At 38.1% G+C, this 26,583-nt stretch overlaps 1 protein-coding gene across 2 annotated transcripts in view; it reads left to right on the forward strand.

The window, feature by feature from the left end:
• The window catches only part of dner (delta/notch-like EGF repeat containing), a 71,773-nt gene that overhangs the window by 8,653 nt on the left and 36,537 nt on the right, over nucleotides 1–26,583 (forward strand). For both annotated transcript variants that reach the window (XM_006637826.3, XM_015361234.2), the window contains exon 2: nucleotides 26,115–26,423. In XM_006637826.3, coding sequence (XP_006637889.2) covers nucleotides 26,115–26,423 — 309 coding nt within the window. The remainder of the gene's footprint in view (nucleotides 1–26,114; nucleotides 26,424–26,583) is intronic.

Raw genomic sequence — 26,583 nt, forward strand, 5'->3', positions numbered from 1 at the left:
CATTCCGTATACACAGTGCTTAAACACAATAGAAATCTGAAAAGGCAACATCTGTAATGTTCCTTAGAGGCTAACTTGCCTGTGGTTAGATGCATGATTTTTTCTTGGTACAGGATATATTTTCATTACCTATATATTGTACTCTTTGCTTATGTAATCAGGGGATTTAAGGTAAGCCACCCATTTTAGAATAGCTATTTATATTCAGGATACAGTTCTAATGTCTGTTATATATTTATAGTGGTTCAAAAGTCTTGAACACTTATTATATCAGAAGATTGAAGTCTGAAATGCAACAAAAGCAATTGACAAAATAACCTCTGAGAAGCAGTGATTTCTTTTGGTTCTTAAACATATGTGAATCTCATGTCTTTTTACACAATTGTGAGCAGACAGTGCAGAAAGACCGAAGCTATTGAACCATTGAACCATGTTAATTTTACATATTGAGATACAGATGGTCGGAAAAACTAATTCTGGTTTTCTCAGAGGCGTCAGAGGTACCCAGAGAATGTAAAAGTTGAGTCAAGAATGAATCAGTCTATGTGTTACAGAAACTGTTGAAATCAAAGCTAAAAAAGCACTGTTCACATGCTATCTGTACGATAAGTGTTATAGTGTAACTGTCTCTCTGGCAGTTATGAGTACTGATACCATTTTTTTATTTCATTTTTCAGATGAATAATTATTCTTGTAGCAAACAATAAGTAAGTTAAATTAGCATCCTCAGGAGCTTTCAGGAGCTTTTTGTTCTAAACAATAATTCAGTATAGCAAGCCAAATCTTAATAAGTTAGTATCTCTCCTTTCTCTCCTCTAAACTTTGCAAAGTTGTCTTATATTGTCTTTATTTAGCTTCCTACCTTTTCATGCTATCGCATCTATGGTGTACGAATTGGATGTATCGAACTAGAAACAGCTTTTTGTATTAAAACAACAGCACATTTTTGTCTCCACTAGATTAAAATGTATTAACAGACATGTTCTGCCATCACACTCTGTACTTTTGTCCTTCGCTGTTCTTGTAGAGCTTGTTTCTTAGCAACCAAGCAGCAGTGCCTCCACCTCCTGCTACCCACTGTATATCACTGAATGAATTCCAGCCATGATTAAGAGAAGGAGAGGAGAGAGATATGGGAAGAAAAAAAGATGAGCCCAGACATAATGATACAATTATGAGCACATTAACAATTTAATTCAAGACAGGAAACTTCAGGGTGGGAATATAATGACAAAATCCCTGATTCAGGGTTCACAGATACATTGATTCATTCTCTTTTAGTGACTTGTTCTCGTTATAGATGGAGCCCACAATTGATTGGTGAAAGAGAGGAGTCTGGTACAGAGCTTGTGAGGCCGACAGACAGCTGGAAAAGCAGCTTGGTCATTGCTGCTCCTGGGTCTCATCTTGCCCAGGAATGCCCAGCTGTCAGGGAAATCAAGGCTCAGTCTGACACTGTCTCTAGCTGGTCACCAGCCTGTCTGGCAAGGACAGCTGTTGGCAGAGGAGACTGCTAATGAGGAAAAATGTGTGTCGCAAGAAGCTTGCAGGAACCTAAGCCACCTGGATGATCAAAACAATAAAACACACGGGGTGAGCTTAGAATACAAAACCTACAATAATTAGAGAATCTTGTTCTGATTTTATTGACATGTATATTAATACAGAGAATTTTAAGAAGAGATTGAGCATGACAACAATGACCATATAATCATCAAAAATGTAAATCTTCATACAGTCTGAGAATCCTTTGCTAAACAGATGTCCTTACACAGGCAGTTCCCATTTCTGTCAGAATTAAAAAAAAAAATTGCTTTATTTGAACCCTAAGCCTCCATGTAATGTTTTCATATGGAGAGATGGAATGTACAGTATGTTTTCGAATCTGGGATCACGTGCTTTTTGAGGGACAACTGAAAGTCTGCCACTTGTGGCCTTGCCTGATGATTTAGCTGGGTTTCCCTTTTCATAAAATGTATCTTAAATATTTAAGGAGTTTGAAAGGATTTACATATGGGGTAAATTGCTATTTGCACAAGAGCAGAAGATCAAACTGCTATGTGACTGTAGTTATCTCAGCATACATCCTGCATTTTGATAATGTGATAATAAATTGTACTACAGTTACAAGATACCCAACAAAGCCCTTTTGAATGTTTCTTAATTAAAAGGCAAAGTGAAGGAATGAAACCCCATTGATAAATACAATATGCATGTTCTTTATCTTTCAAAGCCGGGTTGTATTTATTGATTTTCATTCACCCAGGTGCATGCTTTTCTCAGGCCTCTTCTCATGGCAAGACTTTTCTTTCATCTGAAATAGAAATGTGTTTTTCGGAAGTTGTTTTGTGTCCGGACCGTAGGCGAGATTGCAGTTCCATACTGTGGGCCTGGTTTAGGGGAAAGGAGGAAAGTGCAGCATGAGAGCGCACAGCCAGCAAGTGGGAGGAGGGTATTCAGGAAAGGAAGACAAAAGGAGCCGAGGAATGGACTCACTCCAGCTGGGAGCGTGACTTATGCAGCACTTGAAACCCGGCTCTGCAGGGGCGGCGCCACTGGAGCTATTATGAGAGACACAACACAGCCGAAAAACACCAACTAGAAAGAGGATGCGTTTGTCTCACAAAAACAACTCGTGTTTGAATTTAAAATGGAAATCCATTTTCGTGACATTGTGGCAAAAGCGAATCGTGAGCAATTAAATGAAGTTATACACCTACAGTACCTGACAATTGTCACTTTTTTTTTAAATAAGTAGGAAGTTGTTTTAAAATCTAATATCCTCCTTCCTGTTTGACAGAGAACATGTCTAGACTAGAGGACCCACTGAATACTTAATGGACTACCCATATTTCTTACTATTTCATATCCATATCAAGCTACCAAGGTTTTCAGCAGAGCGGTGATTTATTCTAAGCTATTAGAGGTACAAATTAGAAAGAAAATGCAGTCCACGCGTAGATAAACAACATCTGTGTAAAGCAGGGGTCTTCAACCCTGGTCCTCAAGAGCCTCAGTCCAGTTTGTCAAGGGGGCCTCTAGCCCTGATTCTGCAGAGCCCTAGTCTACCAAGTTTACTGGGTGATTTTTAAATTCTACATTTCTAAAGACCTGGAGTGATTGAACAGTGTTCACCTAAACAGTTGATGTGTTTAAATATGTCATTTTAAGATCATTTGGAACAAACATCCAAATATCATTCAGCCCTTAAGGACCAAGAAGCTCCTTCTTTGGGAATGCTACAGTATGTAGCAGCCATATCACCCTGCAACTCACAACTGGTAACCCACTGAAGCTAAGCAAGGTGTGAGCCTGGTCAGTACCTGGATGAGAGACCTCCTGGGAAAAACTAAGGCTGCTGCTGGAAGAGGTGTTAGTGGGGCCAGCAGGGGGCGCTCACCCTGCGGTCCATGTGGGTCCTAATGCCCCAGTATAGTGATGGGGACACTATACTGTAAACAGGCGTCATCCTTCGGATGAGACGTAAAACCGAGGTCCTGACTCTCTGCGGTCATTAAAAATCCCAGGGCGTTTCTCAAAAAGAGTAGGGGTGTAACCCCGGTGTCCTGGCCAAATTTCCCATTGGCCCTTACCAATCATGGCCTCATAATAATCCCCATCTCTGAATTGGCTTTATTACTTTGCTCTCCTCCCCACTGATAGCTGATGTGTGGTGAGCGTTCTGGCGCACTATGGCTGCCGTTGCATCCTCCAGGTGGGGGCTGCACATTGGTGGTGGTGGAGGGGAGTCCCCATTACCTGTAAAGTGATTTGAGTGGAGTGTCCAGAAAAGCACTATATAAGTGTAAGCAAATATTATTATTATGTGTTTAGTTTTATTATCACACTGCAGGCTGTGTGTCAAAATGATCACGTTTACTGAGAAGGAGGGACAAAACCCCAACAGCTGGTGGTGGCTCACTGAAGATCCTGTGGCTCTTCATCTGCTAGAATGAATGGAGGTGCTGCACAATGGGAGTCTTATCTTCTTCTCTGCAATAATCTTTTCAGTACAGCATTTAGTTCCCGTGTGAGGGACGCTTAAGTTTAAGGGCTTTTTGTTCCAGCTGGGAACAGCTTTATTTTTCTGTTTACAGTACCTGCCTCTGGGAAACAAAGATGAGGCTTGCAGGAAATTCCTCTCTGTGTCAATGTGACCTTAACATTTTGCAGGTGGATAAATGATTGTTTAGCACATGACAACACTTTAATATTCCTAATCTGTGTTGTGCTAGAGAGCTTTAATTATGTGGTGCCATGGGAAAGGCTTGCAGGGTGTGATTCTTTTCTTATTTGGATCTGCTGTTTTGTGAAGGTTAGTGTTTACAAATCTGAAAATTGACCATGCTGGCTGCCTATAATAAGCTTATATTTAAATCTTAACACTTGCGATTCCTGTTCTCATCTAGAATATCGTTAGCATTACCTAGCACTCAACATTAATGTTACAAGTGGAGCATCACATGTTGAAATTTTCACACGGTGCACCCACGTTGATTTAATGCACAAATCTGAGCAACACCATGCGATTTTAAAGTAAAGAATGTAATCCATATTCCTAAGACCTACTTCCCCTGTTATGTCCTACCTTTCTGGCTTTTGATTGAACAGTATCAGTAGTTAATGAAGGAGCTGGTTGGGACAAACTAAAAACACTCCCGTAACTTGCATGATTCTTCTCTGTGTTTTGAAGACCTTACTAATTACCGATGCTGGCAAAAAATAAGCCATTTTGTGTTGTGGCCTACAAAAGATACAGCCAACAAACTGTGTTTCTTATAATGGACTGGTTGTAAAATATCTTTAGAATTAATTAGAGTTTTAGAAGTGACTTGGTAATTGACCTTGCTGGATCTCAGATGTACTGTAGGATTTTAGTCAGAAGAATATTGGTATAATATTTAAAGGTTTTAAAGCCAGGAATGTTTTGATTTTAAGAGGTAACGAAGAAGGCATGGACATGTAAGAGTTAAAATATCTGTCTATTCCCCAAGGAAATGTTGTTAGAACAGTTTGCAAAACAGTATAATTAAAAAATCACATGCAGCTGGGTTTTCTTTGCAAAAAGAAGAAAAAATGAGATGTGTATAACTATATGTACAAAAACGTATGGTATATAATGCCTCCAAATATTCTGTGGAATTTTTTTACTGAAGAAATTTTAATAAGCCCATACTGTATTCCATGAGGTAGGACATGAGGGTTTTTATATGTATTACATCCTCACCTAGAGTACTCTGAGGAAAACAGGGTCACATACGAACTGGTCCATCATTTTAATTGACACACAGTCAATAAGAAGAAAGGAAGGGGAGCTGGTTTATAGCATTAATGTTTTACCCACAGAGAGTGTGCCAACATCTCAAACTGTGTGTTAGTCCCGGCTCGCCAATTATGAGGTGTCTGCAGGAAGGAAAGATGGCTGAAGGGAAACTGTGCTTTGTGGAGGAAAATTAAAGCTTTTCAAGAACGCTTTAGCACTGACAATAGGAAAGGGTTATCTTCTCTTTTCTTGGCTATTGAAATATCATGTACAGCCAGCAAATAATTTAAATTGCTTCCCTATCTCCTAACACATGCACCCCCAGAAGCTATCCGGGAAGACACATAAAGCATGAGTTTTGCTGTATTATTATATTTCTTAAAAATTTAAACATTTCATTGAGAAGAATAGATGTGTTTCTATACAAATATGCACTCATTAAAGTAAGCCACTGTTTTTCCTATAAGCAGAATTCATGTAACATATACAGTAATAGAAATTATATAGAAATTCTAAACAGTAAGTGATTATACGTAGACAGTATAATATATACTGTATGGCATGCATTCAAAATTCAAAACAAGAATAGCTTTGACATTCATAAGAGTTGGAGCCTTGCAAAAACACATTTCAACCATCCCAGTTCATTCAGGCATAAAGCAAAACTTTCCAGTAACTTGATATATGTATAATTCTCTTGTCCTCAGAGATTCTTAATTAGAAGTGTTGCATGCCTTATAAATCGCACAGTTTCCACCACAGTGCACAGTGCATTCTTATATTTGGAGAGTTTGTTAAGTAGATGCATTCATTAAAGTGTATTCATGACAATTAATTGTGCACAAGTGGGCTTATTGGTTGTTCTGGGCAATGCTCATTGCGGCAACTTCACAACTGCACAACATCCTGCGTGTGTTTAAAGAGTTAGTAACTGGAGTGTTATACTGATGACTAACAGTGCTGTCTGGGAGTCAGATCTTTTATTCCTTAATCTGATCTGACTCGGAAAAATACATTCTAGATTAGTGGGCAGCGATCTGCCATTCCGTCATAGAACTTTTAAAGGTTAAAAGCAGCAGCTTCAAACTGAGTGATATTTATGACGTTTATCATGTTGGTATCCTGTTTAATCTTGCATTCTGTTACCATGCAGTGTTGCAATAGCTATTTCCATAATCACATCTCATTCTATGCGAAGAATTCAAGTTGGAAAAGGATTGAGCCTCATTTTCTGCAGTGAAACTATGAGAAGTTCAATCCGTCTGCAGCTGGGAGATTGTGTAGTGATTGCCTACAGTATGTACTGTATAGTATTTACCCATCCAAGTGGTTGAAGAGGCTATGGCTGCTGACCCTGAGCCTTCACTTCTCTTGCTTTATTTAGATCAGCTTTTTCTGAACTTGGTCTGCACTGCCAATGGTGAAAGATATGCACGATACCTGTGGTTGCTTCATTATATTTTGTTTTAGCATTTTGATATCAGTAATGTGTTATGTCTTTGGTGTCTCTTACCCCAGTGGAGTCCAATCCCACATCCTGGTCCTCATAGGTTTTGTTTTTTATATGGTGAAGGCATGTACAGTATGTGTATGTGTAGACATGTACTTTGATGGATTGCTTCTCTAGTGATCAGTGCTGAGGAGCCTAAGGTTTGATGATAAAAGGTTTAGTGCTGGCCTATTCAACGCTCTGCTTCTACACATCCAGTAAGTGTAGTGTTTGCACTTCCACTATAGGTCCTTGCAGAGGTAGGGACTATAGGGGAAGTGTTTTTGTTGGCAGTGAAGAAAGATCGATGGAGATCCATGTCAGACATTTCAACTTCCTAAACTGATCCTCCCCTGCTTTTTCATGTCTGTTCAGACCCGCTGCCCAAATATTAGTAAGGAAATAAGCATCGGAATAACCATCATCTTTGAAGTGCTAGTTATTGAGTTGACCTACTGACCTATTGCTGTGCCAAACACTTTTTCACAACTTTGACCCCTGTGAACGTTTCCCATGATGATGTCAAGGTGAAGTCAAGCACAGGAGTAAAGGGTATACTGAATCCCACAAAGTTAGAGTGGGGGTTAAGGCTAGGGTAACTTGAAGACCCAGCAAAAGTGCTGCAGTAAAACAGTCTAACCATTCTGCAAACCTGCTTACTGCTTCACACAGTAGAAGGGATAACACAGGAGGAGTTGTTGGTGTTCTAAATCCCATTTTGTCTGATTAAACTACAGTATAAATGTACATTGTTCCTGAACTATAACTGTGGTTAATGCCTGACTATCTGGAGCAATACATATACAATAAATCTAGTTGTTACATTTCAATGTCACTGTAATTACTGCAGAGTAATTGTTATTGCAATTGTAATCGAACAAAATATCACTGAAATCAAAATTATTTCAACTATCAATGCAACTTTAAAATTTTGAATAATTTTAAATATAATTGACCAAAAACTCTTTTTATTTTTTTAGCTCTTGTAGCAACAGTCAGTTTTGATAAGGGCTAAAAAGGATATCCGTGAAGTATGAAGTCTTATTTTCAAAATAAACGACAATGAAAATACTGTAAACCAAACCTAAAGAGAAAAGGGAATGATGTGACTATAGTAAAATAGATTCAGATCCTGTCTTACCACAGATCGTGTCATGTAGACATTGTCTGGATGTCCATGCAGGTTACAAATAAAAATAACATCACTTTGGAAACACATTTAGTTGTATAAATTTGGTGTTTTCTATTGTGCCTATAGTCTTTGGCAGTACCTTAGATTTCCCAGAGAAGTGTGTAAAATATTGTTTATTGTTAAGTTTTGTTTTTGGGCTCCTTGGGGTTTTGTTTAGTGCTTGTCTTACATGTTTTCAGTTGTAAAATGAAAGCTTAGTTAATATTTTATAAAGTAAAATATTTTTAAAATAAAGTGGATTCACAAAGCAAGTTAAAACGAGTTGGTAGCAATTATTGCTCACTGTTTTGAAGAGCAGATTATATAACAAAAATATTTCTTAAGGCAGAGTTGAGTAAGAATAATTATCCCTGAAAAATGATTATCTTTTAACATCACTGTCATTTAGTTATTATTTTATTGTTTCCAGCCAAAAACAGGCGGGATGCATCAGGTGTCTTTAAGACAACACGGTAAATTTGACTTTTTATTGCATCCTAGGATGAAAAATGGTTTCTGAATTTAGGTCAGAGAAAAACAGTGCCCACATATTCCATATATTTTGAACAATTTTATAGCAGGCACCATCTGTCTCTCTATGAACAACTCTACACTTGAGGCTTGATTTTCTTGTTGCTAGCTCAGAACATGTTTTGAGGAGTCATATTTTTTAACCACCTGGGACAAATAATCCATCCATCCATTTTCTAACTGCTTTATCCAGTACAGGGTCACAGGGAAGCCAAGCAAACAACAGGTGCAAGGCAGGATACACCCTGGATGGGAAGCCGGTCCAATGCAGGGCAGACACAGACACACACAAACTAGGACCAATTTTCCCATAAACCAATTAACCTAACAATATGTTTTTGGACTGTGGCATGAAACTGGAGCACAGGAGGAAACCCATATTAAAATAGGGGGCACATACAAGCTCCATGTAGTTAGCCCCCCAAGAATTAAACCCAAGGCCCCAGTACTGCAAGGCAGCAATCCTTACCACTGCGCCAGCCCACAACTTATACATGTGGTTCAATAATTAAGAGTCTTAAATGAACTGTAAAAAACAAAAAACAAAAGGTAATCCATTCTAAAGCGAGGGTCAAGTACAATAGATCAGTTCCTATCCTAATACAGCCACCTGTAGGTTCTTGTACTTGTTGGTTGCAAACAGCCACTCATGGGTACTGTAAGTATCAAGCAGTCAAAGAGTCTAATACCAAACACATATTAATGTTTCACAGTGGAGTTTGGACCAATTGAATTACTTGAATTACCAGTATAATGGTCTTTTCTTTGTGATCATTTTATTGATACTTTACTTAGTTGTAATCATTTCCATTGTTTCCTTTGTACCCACACTTAATGATACCCTTTGTAAACACTGTAAGTCACTCTAGACAGCAGCATCCACTAAGCAAATGAAATAATAAAAATTGCTTCCTTGAAGCTCTCAGATTAATTTAATTATTGTGATAAGATGAGAAGAGGGAGAACTGGAATAATTTTAGGAAGCTCAAATCTTGGATGATGTAGAAAAATGATGCCCTTACACAATAAATTACATAATAATACTGTATAGTTTCTTTCCAAGTTTATTCTTTCAAATTGCCACAAAAGCTAAGATCAAGTAGAGTCCCATAATTCAAGTTCTGATGGAGAGATAACTGCACAGCTTGGAATTTTGACAATCATTTTTTTGCTTTTATAGAAGTATATAATTCAAAATAGCTGGAACAAAACGGTTTAGACAAATCTGTATTTATTAAGTCAAAATTATTAACATTTTGTTTTTTGCAGCATGCTTTAAAATATTTCTTACACTGACAAACAGATTTAATCAGTCTAATTAAGGTTTTTATGTTAATGTTTATGTTCGTTCTATCACTCAGCACAACTGATCAAATAATGCCTTGAAAAATGTTAAATAAATTGTAGTGAAATAGTGATGTTTTGTTTAGAAATAGCTGAAGAAAACCAAGGAACTCCCACAGCCAGCTAAACCATTAATGGCCTGAAATACAATCTCCAAAATCCCCAAAGGTGAGCTGTCAGAGGCCTCAGAGCCTCTGAAAAGATAATATAAGATGACTTTGACAGCCGGTTTTGTTGTCTTCTCTGCTTAACTGGCGTGTGTCTCAGACTCGGTGGCATCTGCTAGGAGCACGACTTGGTTTGGGCTTCGTAGTCTGCTCCTGATAAAGCTCTTTGTCTCGGAGTCCGAAGATGATGGGGCAGAGGCAACGCGGCGTGGCAGGACTGGAAAGAGAGACGCCGATCAAATGAAGATAAGCGAGGCCTCTCACAGCGGTCCTCTCGTTTGACAGGTTGCGGAAGACAATGTTCTGTAGTTAGCCACCGAGAGGACGTAAAGCAGGAGCTGCAGGCCATGAAGAAGGACAGATTCCCAAGCTCTGACCTTTGGAGATGTCTGGCGGGCCTCCATGCAAATCGTGCAGTGGGAGAAATAGGAGAAAATTATTGTCAGCCCACTGCAATGGAAGTCGAGACCGATGAAACAGCCTCTTGAAAAACTGAAACAACAACATCGAAGAAATATCTAAAATCCCTTCCTTCATGGGGGGGAACTGACATGTCAGAGAATCTGTGAAGTCTACGGCTTTATCTGTATTGAAAGGACCATTCAGGAAGTGCATGGGAGCAGCGTGACAGATTTTTAAGTTACTATAGGGCAAGAATGCCTTTCAGGGTTGCAGATTGAGAGACAGTGCAGAGGCCAACAGGCTGCAATTTACTTGTCCACACACAGAGCGGTGATGGTGAAACATTCACTGATCACACTGGAGAAAATCGGCACATAATTGTTAGGGCACAGACTCCTGGGCAGAATGATATCCATTGCCCAAAGCCGATAGGCATAGGTCAACAGGGTCAGATAAGTCAAATCACTTACGAGGTAGCTGGACAGCAGCAGGTCCCTTGAATCTTTATGGGAAGCAGGAATTTGGAAGATACTGTAGCATCCAGGACAGCAAAGCTGGAAGCCATTATGAAAACAGGACAGGCAGACTGTGGCAGCAGTATCGCCCAAGAGAGACAGCTGAAATATTCCTTTGTTCCATTGCCAATATCCACACTGCGTAAAATGTAGGATTTTACTTTTCACTGCTTCTTTCATGAAGAAAATTTTCTTTTTTATTTAAGTAGGCGCTTACCTCCAGAAACAAGTTTCATCCTCAGTAATAAACAGGGGTTCAACTGTTATTCCAGTAAGGTTTAAATGGACGGAGACAAACAGGAGTTCTCTTTATCCCTTGTCAAAAACATGTTGAGTGTAAATGTAGCGCATACAGTATGCAGGAGATGCAATGCTTTGGAAAGGATGACGTCTTTTAATGCTGCGGATCACAGCAAAGGGCAGGGATCTCTGAAGCGTGCAAAGGCAAATGGATGCTTTGATGTGCTGAAATAGATAATGTAAAAGGTTAACTCAGATGCTCTCATAGAGTGCACTAAAGAAGTGAAAGTGTGAATCCTCTTGCTGAAAAAGTGTAATTTATTTGAGGTTATTTCAGATGCAAAGGTCTGATAGACATCTGACAAAATTACACTGCCTTTCAGATGGAGATGTTTTGAAAAGCAACACAAAAAGGCAAAAAATCCATATACTCTTACACAAGTATATACTGTATCACATGTACTGTATACATTTATATGTAGAGTATGATGGAGTTTAATTTAATTTGGTTGTTTGTCAGTATGCATTTATTTATTGGAGCAAGATTCTCTAATTTCAGATACATGGTCAAAACTGTTACATACAGTGTATTTCTAAACGTATTATATTATTAATACCTCCAGGATGTGGGACTTGCTATTTTGGTCTGTTTTTTCAGATCATACCATAAATGTTCTACAGGATACTGATAAGTCATCAGGGACTGATTTTTATGTTCTCCTGTTCTTTTCGTCATGACGTTTGATGCTTTTTGCTTTGCATTGTTACAATGCAACGCAACAGAAAGCATATTTTTTTTACTGAAGTATTGAGGTAAACACTGTCACAATTGTAGTCCCTCCCCCTTAAGGGCACTCCGGCTCTTTCACTTTTGAGTTGATTTTGTGCACCTGCTCCCGGTTCCTGCCTCCCTATAAGAGCCAGACGCGAACTCTGTTCGAACTCCCTTTTCACCTTTTTCCCCCCGACTCTCCACCTGATCCCGCTCCGGTTTTTAATCTTGTTTGCCTCGTCTCGGTTGGACCGCCCGGCTTTGGACCTTTTGCCTTCCTCTTGGATTTCCCACTGGACTCTGATTTGGATTGTTTGCCCCGGACTCGCCCCCCAGAACACCTGCGCACCATGGACACGCCCCCTGTTTTCATTCCCGACTCCCGTATGCTTTTTTCCCCGTGTTTTCCTCACTATACCGCTGATTGTGTCGTCTGCATAGGGTCCGGAAAGAACGCTTTTGTGACAAACACCAAGGCAAGATCCAAAGCAGTTCTAAAGCAGGGAAGATGCATTGCTCTGCTTCACAGAAAGAATGGCATTCTTTTTCTACATGTGCTTCTCCTTTATTATCATACTCCTGAAGAGCCTGACCAAACATGCAATTTATGTTTAATCCAAATACGTCCTTTGGACTCCTTTGACTTTGGCGTTTGGCAGTTTTGTGTCTTTTGTGTTCATGTTATCATAGGGCTCATCTGCTGACTCCAGATTCATGAGATTAAACATGAATGGTAATCTTTCAGTCAATCTTGTGTCCTGGTTGGGTGGAAACGATCTCATTATCCTTGTACATGCTGATGAAGGTGGATTCTTGTGGATTTTTTTATATCTGTCAATGCAGTTGTTGAGGTCGATAATCTTTTACCTTAGATCTTGTACACTTCTATGACTTGCCCTGTGATGAGGTGCTAAGAATTTTGCTTATGTGTTCAACCTTCTTTAATTCCTAGTGACAGTCAAAGTTATTTCCCATGCCTTATAAAGGCTGATTTTCTCTCATATGACTAATGTGAAAATAAAAACATTAAAGGATTAAATTTACAAACATTTATTTTTAGTAATTAACAGGGTATGAATACATTTGAACATTTTCAGTATGTGTATTTAGAAAGATCTACAGTCAAGCTAGTGATATATTCTGCACTCCATTTCATATTTTTTATCACATTTTAATTCATAAATGTTAATATTTTTTAATGTTCACATGTATTTTGCACATATCCTGCTTCTACTTTAATTTAATCAGTTAATTGTGCATTTAACTTTTAATTTATATAGTAACTTTATATAATATCTTAGTTCCATAAGGCCCCTATAAAAACAGCAAAGTCTTGGCACTGAAATATTTTTTAAAAGATATGGAAAACACAGGTTCTGTTTCTATTTTTTTTACATTATTGTTAGAATTGTTCCCTAACTATTTTTTATAAAGGGACATTTCATTTTAACTGATACTTCTAAGTTGAAAGTAGGTTGTTGTGTTAATTAGAATTCAATTCTATCTCCCATTCTTACACAAGGGAAATAAAAAAGATCCAAAAATAAGTAGCCCCAGTTCTCATTTAGTTTTGCTGATTGGAAGAACGTATAAATGCAGATTCCTTGTTTGCGTTTAAGAGCTTAATCACAGAGCATCTTTAACATCTGCTCCTTCGTGGACTGGAGAACCCACAATTAGGAAATATAGCAGAAATCTTTCAAATCGTCTTTCACGAGTGTTTGGGAATTATATCCCCACCCTACTGAAATACAACCAATAAATGAAATGGATGGTCTCAAAATTGGGCAGATGATTGACAGCAAGTGTTTCACACCAGATTTCCTATCTCACCATTTATTATCATTAAGTGACAGGTGATAGCATCCATTGATGTATCAGGGAGTGTGCGGGGATCGTGCTGTATAATAAATCAGTAAGGGACTGAATTACCTTAGTTATAAGGATGTGGACGTTTTTTGTAGGAAGCAAGATGGCCACCTGCTTTTCTGCAACTTCTTGAAAGTTTGTTTGGGAATTTTTACTGTTTTTCATTTTACTCCTGCTGTGGTTTATGCCAACACAGTTTTGGTACACTGGACCATGGTAAATGCTACGATTCTTTGATTACCACCAAATACTGTACCTATTGGAGGAAAATGATTGTTCAAGTGATAGTCAGTTGTTTCTTAAATTGGTGAGGTGACCAATGATAATAATACATTCCCCATTGCTCTTAGGGGAATGTGGTTCAGACAAGAATCTCCATCTTGTCTTCACCCATGGGATTTTTACATGCTACAAAGGTTTCTAAAAAACATTTACAATAGTACATCGTGGTTTACTCATCATCCAGTGTAGTGACATAGCAAACGCACCTTGAAGGATATAGGACTCTGATGTGGTGGTCATCACTACTGCTTCATGCTTGCAGGGTCTGTGATTTAATTCCTAGTTGTTGTGAGGTGTAGGACTTTAAGGGGGGTAAAATCTAACCAGATGGGTACTTCACCCTTGTCAAAATTCATTTATTTTCTGTAAATTTGAAAGAAAGGATACTGTAGTACTGTTACCTTATCCTCCTGTAAACCCGGAGGGTTTAGAAACCCCAAAGGATCCAGGTTCACCAGTCAAAACCTGCGTGGTACTGTACCATGTTCTAATCACCATGGCATAGTACCTTGATATAATAGCTCTTGCATATTATATACTCTTGTGCAAATCGTGTCTCTCAGTGAGCTATGCAGTGGGATGAATTAATAAATGAAATAATCTCTGTGGATCATATTCCAAGGGTTTAATGATATGGAATAGAATATGATTTCTTGGTGGGGGGACAATTATTTTTGTGCAGCTGATTCCACCTCTGTCCTCATTCTTCTCTGTTTTTATTTATCCTGGAGTTTGATAGAACTGAAGCCCAGAAGTACTGGGAACTCCTTGCCGTGTCTCAAAGCCTCAATGTGTCACATCATAGTTTAGATTAAATTTGAAGCGTGTCATTTTGTGTTACAGCACCGTCAATGTCAAGAGTTTATTTTCAGAAATAAAAATAAACTGTTTATTCTGGCTTAAACAGTTTTGTTTTATGATGTTTTATTTATAATCAGAAGTTAAAAACATTAAAAAAAAATATTATTAAAAACAGAACATCATTTTTGACTTTAGTGAATATGTCCATATATTGCCCATTATTCTGCAGTATTATAAGTTATATCATAATATCATAATAATGATACAACTGTGCCACTTCTTTACAGTGCATGGCTAAAATCAGAAAGGCTTCCTACCTGCAGTAGAACTCCTTTGCACTCCATTTCATAGTTACAGCTCGTTTGAAATGTAATGCTCTTAAAAAGCATTTTCTTTCCACGTAGTTTGTCAAAGACGCACAGAGAAGATCATTGCCCCATGATGAAATTATGTTGAATTTGTAGATGGTGTTTTTTTGCTTTGTTGTGAATAATGACTGTCAGAAAAGGGGTACACATCCTGATCATCACCATAGGAGAATAATCTGAGATCACACCATAAAGAGATATTCCAAAAAAATTTTGATTCAGCTGATGGCAAGTATGAATTACATGTTGCCGCAGTACGTGAAAGGTGTTAGACAACTGCAGCTGGAAGCTCGACTTGGATTTCAATCAGCAGTGCTTGTGCCATTACCTATGTATTAGACAACAAATGCAGCAGTGCATTGTGGGCATCCAGTCCTGTCAACCCATAAAAGCTAAACAGAGACTAAAATGTAGGAAGCAATTTCAAATGCACGGCGCAGGGAGACACCTTAAAGTACCTTTAAAGTCCCATGTAGTATGTGCTATTTATTGTTGACGTTGTTTCTTATTAATCATCCAGCATCTAATGCATATTCTTCAGATTATGCAGGGAATAGTGGAAGTCACATTTGTTGAGAATACTAAAAAGAGAATTCCCAGTCTCAAACATCATGTTGCTTGTTGTCTTTTAATAAAGCAGCCATACTGTGTACTGTGGTTTAGGTCCCCTCATGAGGGATCACAGTTAGGCACTGCTTGTCATAACAGGGACTTTTTCCATGCACTTTATGCACTTGAGAGCATGCACTCCTCTCACTTCTGGTGAATTAATTTACTTGCCACTAAAGTCCCAAAGATGATGATGGTTTTATTGGAGAAACAAAAAAAACAACAACAAATGTGTGTCATTGAGTGCCATTCAAGATAACATTATACCTTGGGATCAAAAAAAATCGAAAAAAAAAAAAATTGAAAAAAATCATAACACCTTATGCCATATACTGTAAGTGGGCTTTGTCAAATATCAAATGTTCATGCATTCCTTGTGTATCTGAAAAAAGTATGTGATGATAATATTAAAGATTAACATTAGTTAGCTGTTCTGCCATTTCCTCCTCTCCACACCTAAATTCAAGAACACGCAGTGCAACACACCACAAAACAAAGCAGAATGCACACAATAGAAGAAAAGAATTTTAGAAATGAAAATGACAGAAAGGAAATAGCTAGTCTTCTTCCTAAATACTGTACCACAATAGCTGTGATGTTCTCCTGCCCACTTACAGTATTTGCATTTTGATGTAAAAGGCTTTCTGGGACACCCAGGCTCTGAACAGATGTTCGTAGCCAGAGCGCATTGCATTTTGTTCATCTTATTAACCCAGCTGAATGCATCCCTTCCTTTCAAGAGGTTAATTTTGCAGTTGTTCACATTGTGAAACATACCATCACTACATTACAACCATCCCTGCCTAATCAGTGGGAGACATAATTGATTTAATATTCCTTATTTCCTCCACAAAATAAATTATTCCTCTCTTATTCGTTTGACTGTGTTCTCTTGCATAGGCATGAATGGCTGCATTGAATTTGTGTCCTTTCCCAGAAACTGTGTCGTTTTCTGACTTATTTAATACGATATGAGAAAATGAAAGATCAATGAAAATCCTTTTGAGTTACATTTTGCTCCTATAGTTCTGCAGAGATTTGCATGTAATCTTTCTTTTCAAAAACTTGTTTGTAAACACAGCAATGCAGATGGAGGCATATGTATCAGACCTCTGAATCTGACACAAGAGATTTCACAAATTAATTCAGAGGATGTTGGTTTTTCAGTGCTACTTCTTTAAAGCTGTTTAAACACTCATCGATCCTAGCAACTGGTGGTAGTTTTTACAGTAAATGTAAGAGGTCATGTTTTAAAGCTGTACCATGGTTTGTACTAGCATCCAGAGAGGTCTTCACCTGGATCTATGGATTTTTAAAAGCACTTAACATGTTTTTAGTGGACCAGAGGTTCCATACAAAAAAATCTCTTTTATCCCTGATATTTGTGGTGTATAAAAATCTTTTGTCCTTAAGACAAACCTTGAGTTTAGCATACTGTAACAGTAATAGAAAGGTACTGTACTGTATGTAACATTGCTATGTTGGAACATTTTTTAGCAGTTATAGTGTTGCATCGATTGTCACATTTGAAGAGTTAATAAAGACTATAAAAAAAGCAACAGAATAACCATCAAAGGTAATTTCTTCTTAAATGTAATTTCCTTGTATTCTTCCCAGGAGATTTTACCAGCACAGACACCATTTCAAAAATGGTTAGAGGGGTGGGCAGCAGTGACTGTGTTTGTGACACTTAAACATATTTTAAGAGACTTGACTTCAGCTATTTTGAATGTTTCCAGCTGTGTTGTTAAGAGTATCACACAGATTTGGTCACAGTTTTAGTCTTGGTGCAATGAGTAACAGGAGAGATGGAGGGTACTTATAGGCAATATGCAACATGAAAAATTCACTGAAATTAAAAGCAGGGGTTAGCATTGATGCCTCACACAGTTGGGGCAATGGGTTCAATTCCAAGCCAGGGGAGCTATCTGTGTTTAGTTTGTATGTTCTCCCTGTGTTCACATGGGTTTCTTGTGGGTTCTCTGGTTTCCAAAAACATACAGCTTGGTTAATTGGCTTTGGGGAAAATTGACCCTATGGATGAGCGTGTGCATATCTTTCTTTGTGTCTGGGTGTATCCTGCTTTGCGATGTTGCTTGCTGGGTTAGGCTTTGGCTCCCTTGTAAACCTGTATTGGAAGAAGCAGTTAAAATTATTATTATTATTATTATTATTATTTTTATTATTATTATAATGTTGCCACAATTACAGTGAAATCTATGAGTCAGCTACTGAGCAAGGAAGGCTGAGTAGTTCAGCAAGCCAGCATGAGTAAAATGAACAATAGTTACTGCGTTTGTACATGTGTCAATGTCTCAGGGATGATCAAACAGAATGAAGTTTAAAATCTGGAAGTCTGGCCAAAGCCGGCAGTGTGGCAACAACTGCTGCAGTACATTCACTTTCCTGTGACAAGCTCTCGCCAGTGAACCGAGCTGAACTTGTCTCTTTCAGATTCGTTCTTGTGATCCGGCGCTATGCCCTGACACCAAAATAACCCTTGTGAAAGTATTCCAGTGGCTTTGCCTGTAATATACAGTATACCTCACACCTCTTTTGGTTTAGTATGCTTCCTGCAGTTTTTATCATGTTTCACTGTATCTGCTTCTGTTTTGCAGCATGGCCATGGGTTTACTGTGCTTTATAGCAGTTTCCAACACTTTAATTTTTACTTTGGTTTACTGTCCCGTTTTATATGCTGGAGCAAAGGCCAAAAATCACTTATTTCTCACCTGAGGACTGTGGGAATTCAGTGTCTTGGAATTCACCATTAGAGCTATATCAGAGATCAGTCCTTTGCTCAATTAATTCAGTAGTCATTTTCGTGTTAATTTTGGCTGGGAGAAAGAAAAATGTCTTTTAGAATTTTAAACCTGATGCAAGAAATTCAAAGCTTGCTTAGAAAATAAGTGGTGTCCATATAAGCGGGACATTTTTAAATGTCTGTCTTGAAGCCATCCTATTTTGTTGGGTGCATGTCTGTGTGGCGATCTTGGACCATGGATGTTTGTTCGACTGTGAACTGGCACACAAATCAACTCTGCTTTCCAGATTCAGGAATCAGCAAGCCTGACTCCGAATGCTCTTGTTTAAAGACTGGAAACAATGGCCTATTTTCCCAATGAGTATTATTCAGCTCAGTCAGATCTGTTTACCTCTGCATAAGCTGCCAACCTAAATTTGCAGTATTTCAGAATCATTCAGTTTGATTATTTCTGATCATTACACTTGTACTTCAAGGGACACTGTAAGTACGCAAGGTGGGCATACAGTTATTTAAATCTCCCACTAACACATTCTTGAAACATTAAATATTTGAATACAAAATTAAAACAATACATTGTAAAAATGATTTTTTGAGATTTTATAGGTGACATCATAAAGAACAAGATTTTTTTGTCTGCAAGACAATACAATTCATGAAGCTACCATGGCATTTTGGAATTATTCTCTGGAGAAGAATGTATGTATTGACATTTGAGGGTATAGCTTTGAAACTGTCACTCTCCTTTTTGTGGCTGTTCTACTGAATTGCTGAGGTGGAATGAATGGGTCTGCATTTTACTGCGTTTTTTGTAAGAAAAGAATCATTTGACTGCTAAGCAATTAGTAAATCTTACAGAAAAGAACAGGCTGTAGCAGCAGCAGTATTGAAATCCATATAAATACACATTTTGATAACCTACTATTACACACGAATACAAAGGAGTTTTTGAATCACTGATGACATCTTAAAAGTCTCTTAAAGTCTTACAGGGGCAAAGTAAGTAAAAGTAAAGTAAAATCTGAATTTAGTCCTGGTAGTTATTGAACCTCCTACACCCATTTAAATTAATTTTAATTTACAGTAGAAATCAAACAAAAACAGTGGGACTGAGAAACCCCTTACTGGCCACGTGGTGTTCTCAGCTGAGAAACATAGGAGTAGTGAGTCTTCTCAGTTACTTCCACTTTGTACTGCAGATGCCCAGAACAGTAATGTCTTATTTCTTCCAGAATTAATGTCAACATATCCTGGAGCAGAGCTGAAAATTGTATGAGACTCTTTCATTCGTTCTTGGTTGCTGACTAATGCAAATACCTGGTGGTTTTTTATTCCTTTCTTCCTTTTATAACCACATTTTTTTGGGTGAGTGAAATATACCTTCGCATTGAGACAAGTCAGAGGCAATTTGGGGGATAGATTTTAAAGATTGATTCCTAGATGCTACAGCAGCTTTGTTGTCTGTCAGGAAATCCTTGTTTGACAGATGATCCTCACAGTAATTTATAATATTCCTCCTTTTTTGCTCACCCAGACAAGTTTTATTCTCATTCGTGTCCTCATAGATGTTTCTTGTTTTCTAATTTTTTTTTACTTGTTCTATCTTACAAGCCAAAATGCCCTGTTTGAAGGACATTTTCTTCTCATCTTGGTGCACAAAAATACCTGTCCTATGTACTGTAGCACAAATCTTCTGGGTACTGTGGCAGTGCCCTCCATTCATCAATTACAGCCTGCTTTTACCCTGCAGAGGGTTTTGTAATGAGAATCAGTTCCTCTTATATAGGTCACCATAACCTTAAGATGAAGATTCAAATATGGGGAGATTATATTCTGTGTCTGCAAGAATCTTCTTTTGGATTCCCTGGTGGGAATGTGCTGAAAGAATCTTTATGAGGAGACGTGAACTGAATAGACAGATGAGCTGGGATCCTGCTTGCTCTGTATTAAGTGTTCATGTTTACTGGCCAGATCCTTTCTTTATTTTGAATTTTCAGAACCTTGCTAGGTCATGGTCCAGCCTTATGTTGGTATTTTGCCTGTTTGATTTTATTTTATTTCACAGAAAGTGGTTTGATTTCACCTTCCACTTTTTGTTAGATTTCACATTTGAGCACCCGTCCATGTGGACACCTCTGCTTCATGCTGTAAGTAAGTCCAGGAGTCAAGTTTGTTTTCGTGCAGGACAGCAAACACTAAATTTACTCTTGTAAGGTCATGGCAAGCCAGTGCTGCTTTTTAGATAATCTGAGGTAATGGATTTGCTGATGCTTTTCAAGCAGGCAAGCTGCAGGAACATGGGCAATCCGATCACTGCTAACGATCACAAATCAAGGTTAAATGATAATGAAATATATTGGGAAATTAGAAGGGAAAACCTACAGTACCTAAGCATTTAAACATTATTTATCACAGCAGTAATGCTGAAACCACCAGGGGATTAAACACCTGTAAGTCAAAATACTGTTTACAATAACATTGATTGTTTAACCACTACCACAGTGCTGCATTGACTTTACTGGACAGCTGCCAAATGCACAAAGCTTTATTGTGTAGTCAGGCGGTCTATCATTTGAAGTTGAGGTACATTGCATGTTTAAATAAATGCTTTGTAGATCATTCAAATTTCGGAGGGCATTACTCCCTTTCACTACAAATAATTTGAAGAGATTTCTCTCTGTTATCTGTTCTCGTAACAATAAATAGGACTTCATAATTCTACATCCTGATTACATTTAATTAGCTACCACTTGGAAATTACATTTTGAAGAAGGCATGCATCAGTGGGTCAGTAAATACTCAGAACAAGATGCATCAAGTGACTTCTAGCTGCAAGGCCTTTATGCAGATTTCAGATTAGTCCTGCTTGACTTAAATGTACTTGAAAGGAGCAAGCAAAGGTTAATTTCATGCTGCAAAGAAGAAAGAAGAAATACAATGTATCAGACGTGAAGCCTTCTTCGGGCATGGGGGAGAGAGGTGGCAGCGATATATAAAGCACAGGAGAACAAAGGTTAGAGCAGGTATGAGCACACTGGTAAGAGAGATTCCAAATGAAGGGAGATCTGGGAGTGAGGAGTGAAAAGTTTAAATCTGTAAATCAATGGAGAGGATCCAAAAATAAATTAGTCTATTACTGAAAGATGTTTACAAGAGTATTGTAGAATCAGGTAAGACTGGTGCTATAAGGTAGAATTGTGATGCCCTAAGAGCATGGAACAACATTACAAATGGTACAGGAACAGCAGTACAAATTTTATACTGCTGACTTTATAAACTTACAAATTATTGAAACAGCATTAATTTTAGTAAGGTGTAATGTACAATTGACAAGTAGATTTCATTTTCTTCTGCAGATAATGTGTTATCAGTTTGTTAAAATTCAGTGCTCTCTCAAAGTTTCCTGGGTGTTAAGGGATTAGATGGCCCTTTTATCAATGTTTGAACATCATCAGGAAAGGAGTATTACTAGGGATTTTCTCCACTCTGCTTGGTCTGGAGCAGATTAACACAGTTCTAGTCCTAGAGAAATTCAACCCTGTGAGTCTTGCATGACACTTTATATCTTCAGCACCTACAGAATTTGGGAAAGGTGTTAAATTGGTCCAGTAATTAGATCAATTGACTCAGAGCTGAAGTGCTGCACCATCCAGATTAAATCTAAATCTTTAGAGGAAGCATTAAGGAGGCAAGAACAGCTTACTGATTGCTCAACTGCAACTTCGGTCTCCATCACGTTCTCTGCTCTTTCCAACATGACTGGACACTCACTTTTGGCAAAGTTTGCTGCATTAATCCAAGATACTGTGCTGCGTGATATGAAATTAATTTAATTTTTAAACATTTTCCCAACCTTCCATCTTCCTCAGGCCCCTGTTGTAGTTTTGACACAGTCTGTGGAAAGACTATTCACTTCTTGTCAACATTTATTGTTTTGTTAATTTTCCAGATGGCCTTATGTTAATTACAAGCAGTCATAGAGACTACATTAGTATGGCTTCACTAGCTTCAGATCATTAAGTGATATTAAAACTGGTTAGTGCATATTAATGAGGATACACATTTAGCTTAGTTTTTAGAAGAATAATATCCTAACATTACTGTGCACACAGAAGGGTGATTCAAGAATGACATTTCTAAGATTGTCCATTTTGCTGCCCAAGAAGCTTGCTTCCATTTTCTATTTCATGTTAAAAAGCTACGGATTAATAGGATGCTTCTAGTTCTTGCTAATAAAAGTCCAGGGTGGCTTTCACACATTTGGCTTAAGTTGGCTCTCAATGTTTTTTTCCAAGTTGAAAGGTTAATTACGTAGACTAATTTCCCCCTTTGATTAAAAGTTCATAACCCTTTTTTTGCACTTTTGGTTTAAAAAATGTCCCTGCTCAGTGTGCATTCAGTTTCTTCTCAACTTACTTATTAGATGTTAGCCCACTCATTTATTTCTACACAGTTCTTAAAGGATGGCCAGTAAGTGATTTGTAGGCATCGGTAAGGATGGCATTGCATATCCAATTCCATTCAGCTCACATTCCACAGTTCTGAAAACCAGAGATGAGTGCGGCACTGAAGCTAATTACAAACCGCACTCAGTTAAGAGCTGAAACCCTTTTATTTTTTAATAAAAAGAAAAAGATCCTTGAAAAGCAAGTAGAGATCAATTGACCTGAGTAATTAACAAGCTCAGCTGGAGTGAAAACCAGTTGTTCTTAAAGGCCAGGGCTGAAAACCATTTCTCTAGACATCTAGACATCTCATACTGTGTAAAGGGGTTTCTCAGAGAGAAGGAAAATCAAAAGGCAAGACATGCGCTGGCATATGTCATTAATTTAACGATGACATCTCTCTCTTGAATTCATGTTACAGATTCCGCCTGATCATAAGTTCAGTCTGAATTCTGCTACGTGGAGGGAAAACATTCCCCTGAGTTTGACCGTTAATTTTCTTCTAGCCGACTGAATTGTTCCATGCAGTGGATGAAACAAGATTAGTAAATGTATCTGAGTGGAAAGAGGCCAAAGTCTCCCTACAGCGTCTTCAAAACTTGAAATTGATGATGTCAGTTGCTTAATGGAATTCTTGTTCATTGCGATTGGTATTGATGCCTGGATGTTAGTGAAAATTCTTGCAAATTAGCAAATTGATAGTTTAAACAGAATGATTTTTTTCTTCATTTTAACAAGTGAAAGAATGTTTAGATCAGTGCTGGATATGGCCATGATGTTAACTGTTTGAGGTGGACTTAGTGACCTAAAATTTCTTGGTATATGTATACTGTATATACATTATGAGGAAGAAACATTTGCACGTCTAGAGATTTTTTATTCAAGGCAAATTTAAATGGGTGTCTGAATCCCTTCAGGTGATTCTGAAGCCCTTGATGCAAAATAAACAAATAATGTGTTGAATGAACAAATCCAGTTATAAGATAAGCCAGTACAATACTAGATGGCATGATATTGTTTCATATTTCCTTCATCTGTTCATCCTGTCATTCAGGTTTAAACAGAAATTACATCATATGTTTTCACTGCAGTCAGTGACAGACAGAAAACAGAAATATCTGTTTGAGACTCACTAACACTATGCATGTGTTTGTCTCCATAGTTTTTGAAAAAACTGGAGCATTTTTACAATACTGATATGTATATACTGCATACAGGTAAACTGTACAGAGCACATTCATTGACAATTATTGTTTTATTATGATATCAGTCACATTTTTCACAAATAAAAAAAAAAGTGGAACCTGAGACAAAAAATGTGTAGATGGCCCACACCTCCACTTTTATATTTTTGTGTCGAAAATAATTATCCTAGATATTAAAATACTCTCCTAAATAGATGTATCTATTTTTTATTTTATTTGTTTCATAATATATTCATTTATTTTGCAAGTAGTTATCACTACTCTACTGTATATGCCTTCCTTCATTTACCTTTTCTTTTTTTTGTAAGTCTTTTCAAACAAAACAGGCTTCAGATCTGATTAATACATTGATCAAGTAGATTAGGACGCCTAAGACTTCTCCTCTGAAAACAAACAAACGGTAATGACAGAGGGCTATTTTGTTGTTTCCTCCTAACCTAAGCCCCCCCCTCGCTGCGATCAATAATAAATTGGGAGAACTAATTCATTATACAAGCAGGGATGATATCTTGCTCCATGGTAACCACACGATCATGACCTTGCCTTTGCAACTGGATAGGTTTACTGAAATTGTATCTGCAGCTTTCATTCCAGACCTGGGGGAAAAGCCACTTCTCCTCGGCTCCCACAACAGCCTTGCAGTCGCAGTGCTGCATGAACGAAGTTTTTGCTTTCAAAAGGGACTACAGGAGAATTTATTTATTTTTTTGTTATGTTAGGTTTGAGAGTACCAGTAATTAGGCGAACCAGAATCTAAGTACAGTGGATTTGTTTATTGGCTGTTAGAGGATTTTCCTTTTTAATTCCGTTTTTATTTCACGTAGTTACTTTTCCCATTTCATGGCAGTTTTGATATCGATCAGGTGCTCTTTGTCACTGTTGTTTTAGCATTGTATTCTGTGTAAGGTTATTTAAAGATCTCCCATAGGAGCAGTGTTCTTTATGGCCAATTGAAGGCTGAATTTTTTTTTAATGAGAATTATTTTTAGCTCCCCAGACTACGACACTGGTGTAGTCATCTATTATGGCTGCAGCAATGTTTTGCTGCAGTGTACCAGTTTTCTCATTCCCAATGTTTGGTGTGCTATGCGTTTGATCTTGAAGCTTCTTGGGGAATTATTCTGTTCTCTGTTAATTTGCCGAAGAACTGTCTCCATGCTTATCTGTGGCAAACCTGATTAATAACTTTGTTAATTGCTCTGCTTTTAAAGACTTGGTAATCAAATTAACTTTGATTTAAAATGAGAACTCCATGGATACTTGTGGGAACACCAGCTAATGTGGTGTCATGGGTGGAGCTTTTTTACCAGTAAAACAGAAAGCAAATGTGAGCTGTTACATGTGACGCCACTCCCCCTCAAGACAGATTTAAGAATTTCTAGCCCTTTCTGCCTGGGGCATAGTGGGTCAGTGAATTTCTTGCCTACTGAAAAAGGGTACTTTTTTAATACAAACACAATGTCAGTAAGAGCTCCATTTAAAACAAAGGAAACAATGTGAAAACTCTAGAGCACATTCTAGACATTCTAGAACACATTCTAGAGCCTTGAAATTAGAAAGGTGGCTTTAATATCTGGACCAATATTTTCTTCTTGAAAGTTTTTATTTTTAAATTAGACAAGTAGTTATTGAGTCAAAGATCTCTTAATTATTTCAGTTACCTCTTTAAATATTTTAACTTAGCACAATGCTTACTTAGAATAGTAACATATTCAGGGTTCTTGTTATTATGAGATGAAGATGGAGGTTTGCCCAAACAACCTCCTGTAAAGAGCTTAAAATGGACTCCAGTAATTGCTAAGTATGGCAGTGATATAAATATATAATCATACGAATCTGTTTTCTTGGAATCTAATCTGGCTTTGTCTTCATTGCAGTTTTTCGCAGACCCCTGCACCAGCAGCCCTTGTCTCCATGGTGACTGCAGCAGCAGTGGCGGCGGGGGATACAGCTGTGTCTGTAAGGAGGGCTACCAAGGTGAACTCTGTGACCAGGCGCTTCACACAGCCTCTGTCGCTAGCAGCGAGGCCTCGCCATCTCCCTCACCGGAGCAGCCCAGCCTGGCACCCGCAACCTCCCTCCCACCCACTACTGTGCCCACCACCGTGCAGGCAGCTCCAACTCTGCAACCGTGGCAACCGCAGCCTGGCCAAAACGTAGTTGAGCTACTCTGGGAAGCCAAACAGGTGGGCTTTGACAATTACAGAATATTTAAAGACACGGAAAGCTCATCTTCCTGATGTATAGGATTCTTAGAGCCCAGAGATCTACTAAATATGTCTTCGCAGGGATCTATTTAAGGGGATACAGCAGATTCCGGTTCTCTTTGTTGTAGATTAGAGTTAC

The sequence above is a fragment of the Lepisosteus oculatus genome, chromosome 13 (assembly GCF_040954835.1).
Source record: "Lepisosteus oculatus isolate fLepOcu1 chromosome 13, fLepOcu1.hap2, whole genome shotgun sequence".
Lineage (NCBI taxonomy): Eukaryota > Metazoa > Chordata > Actinopteri > Semionotiformes > Lepisosteidae > Lepisosteus > Lepisosteus oculatus.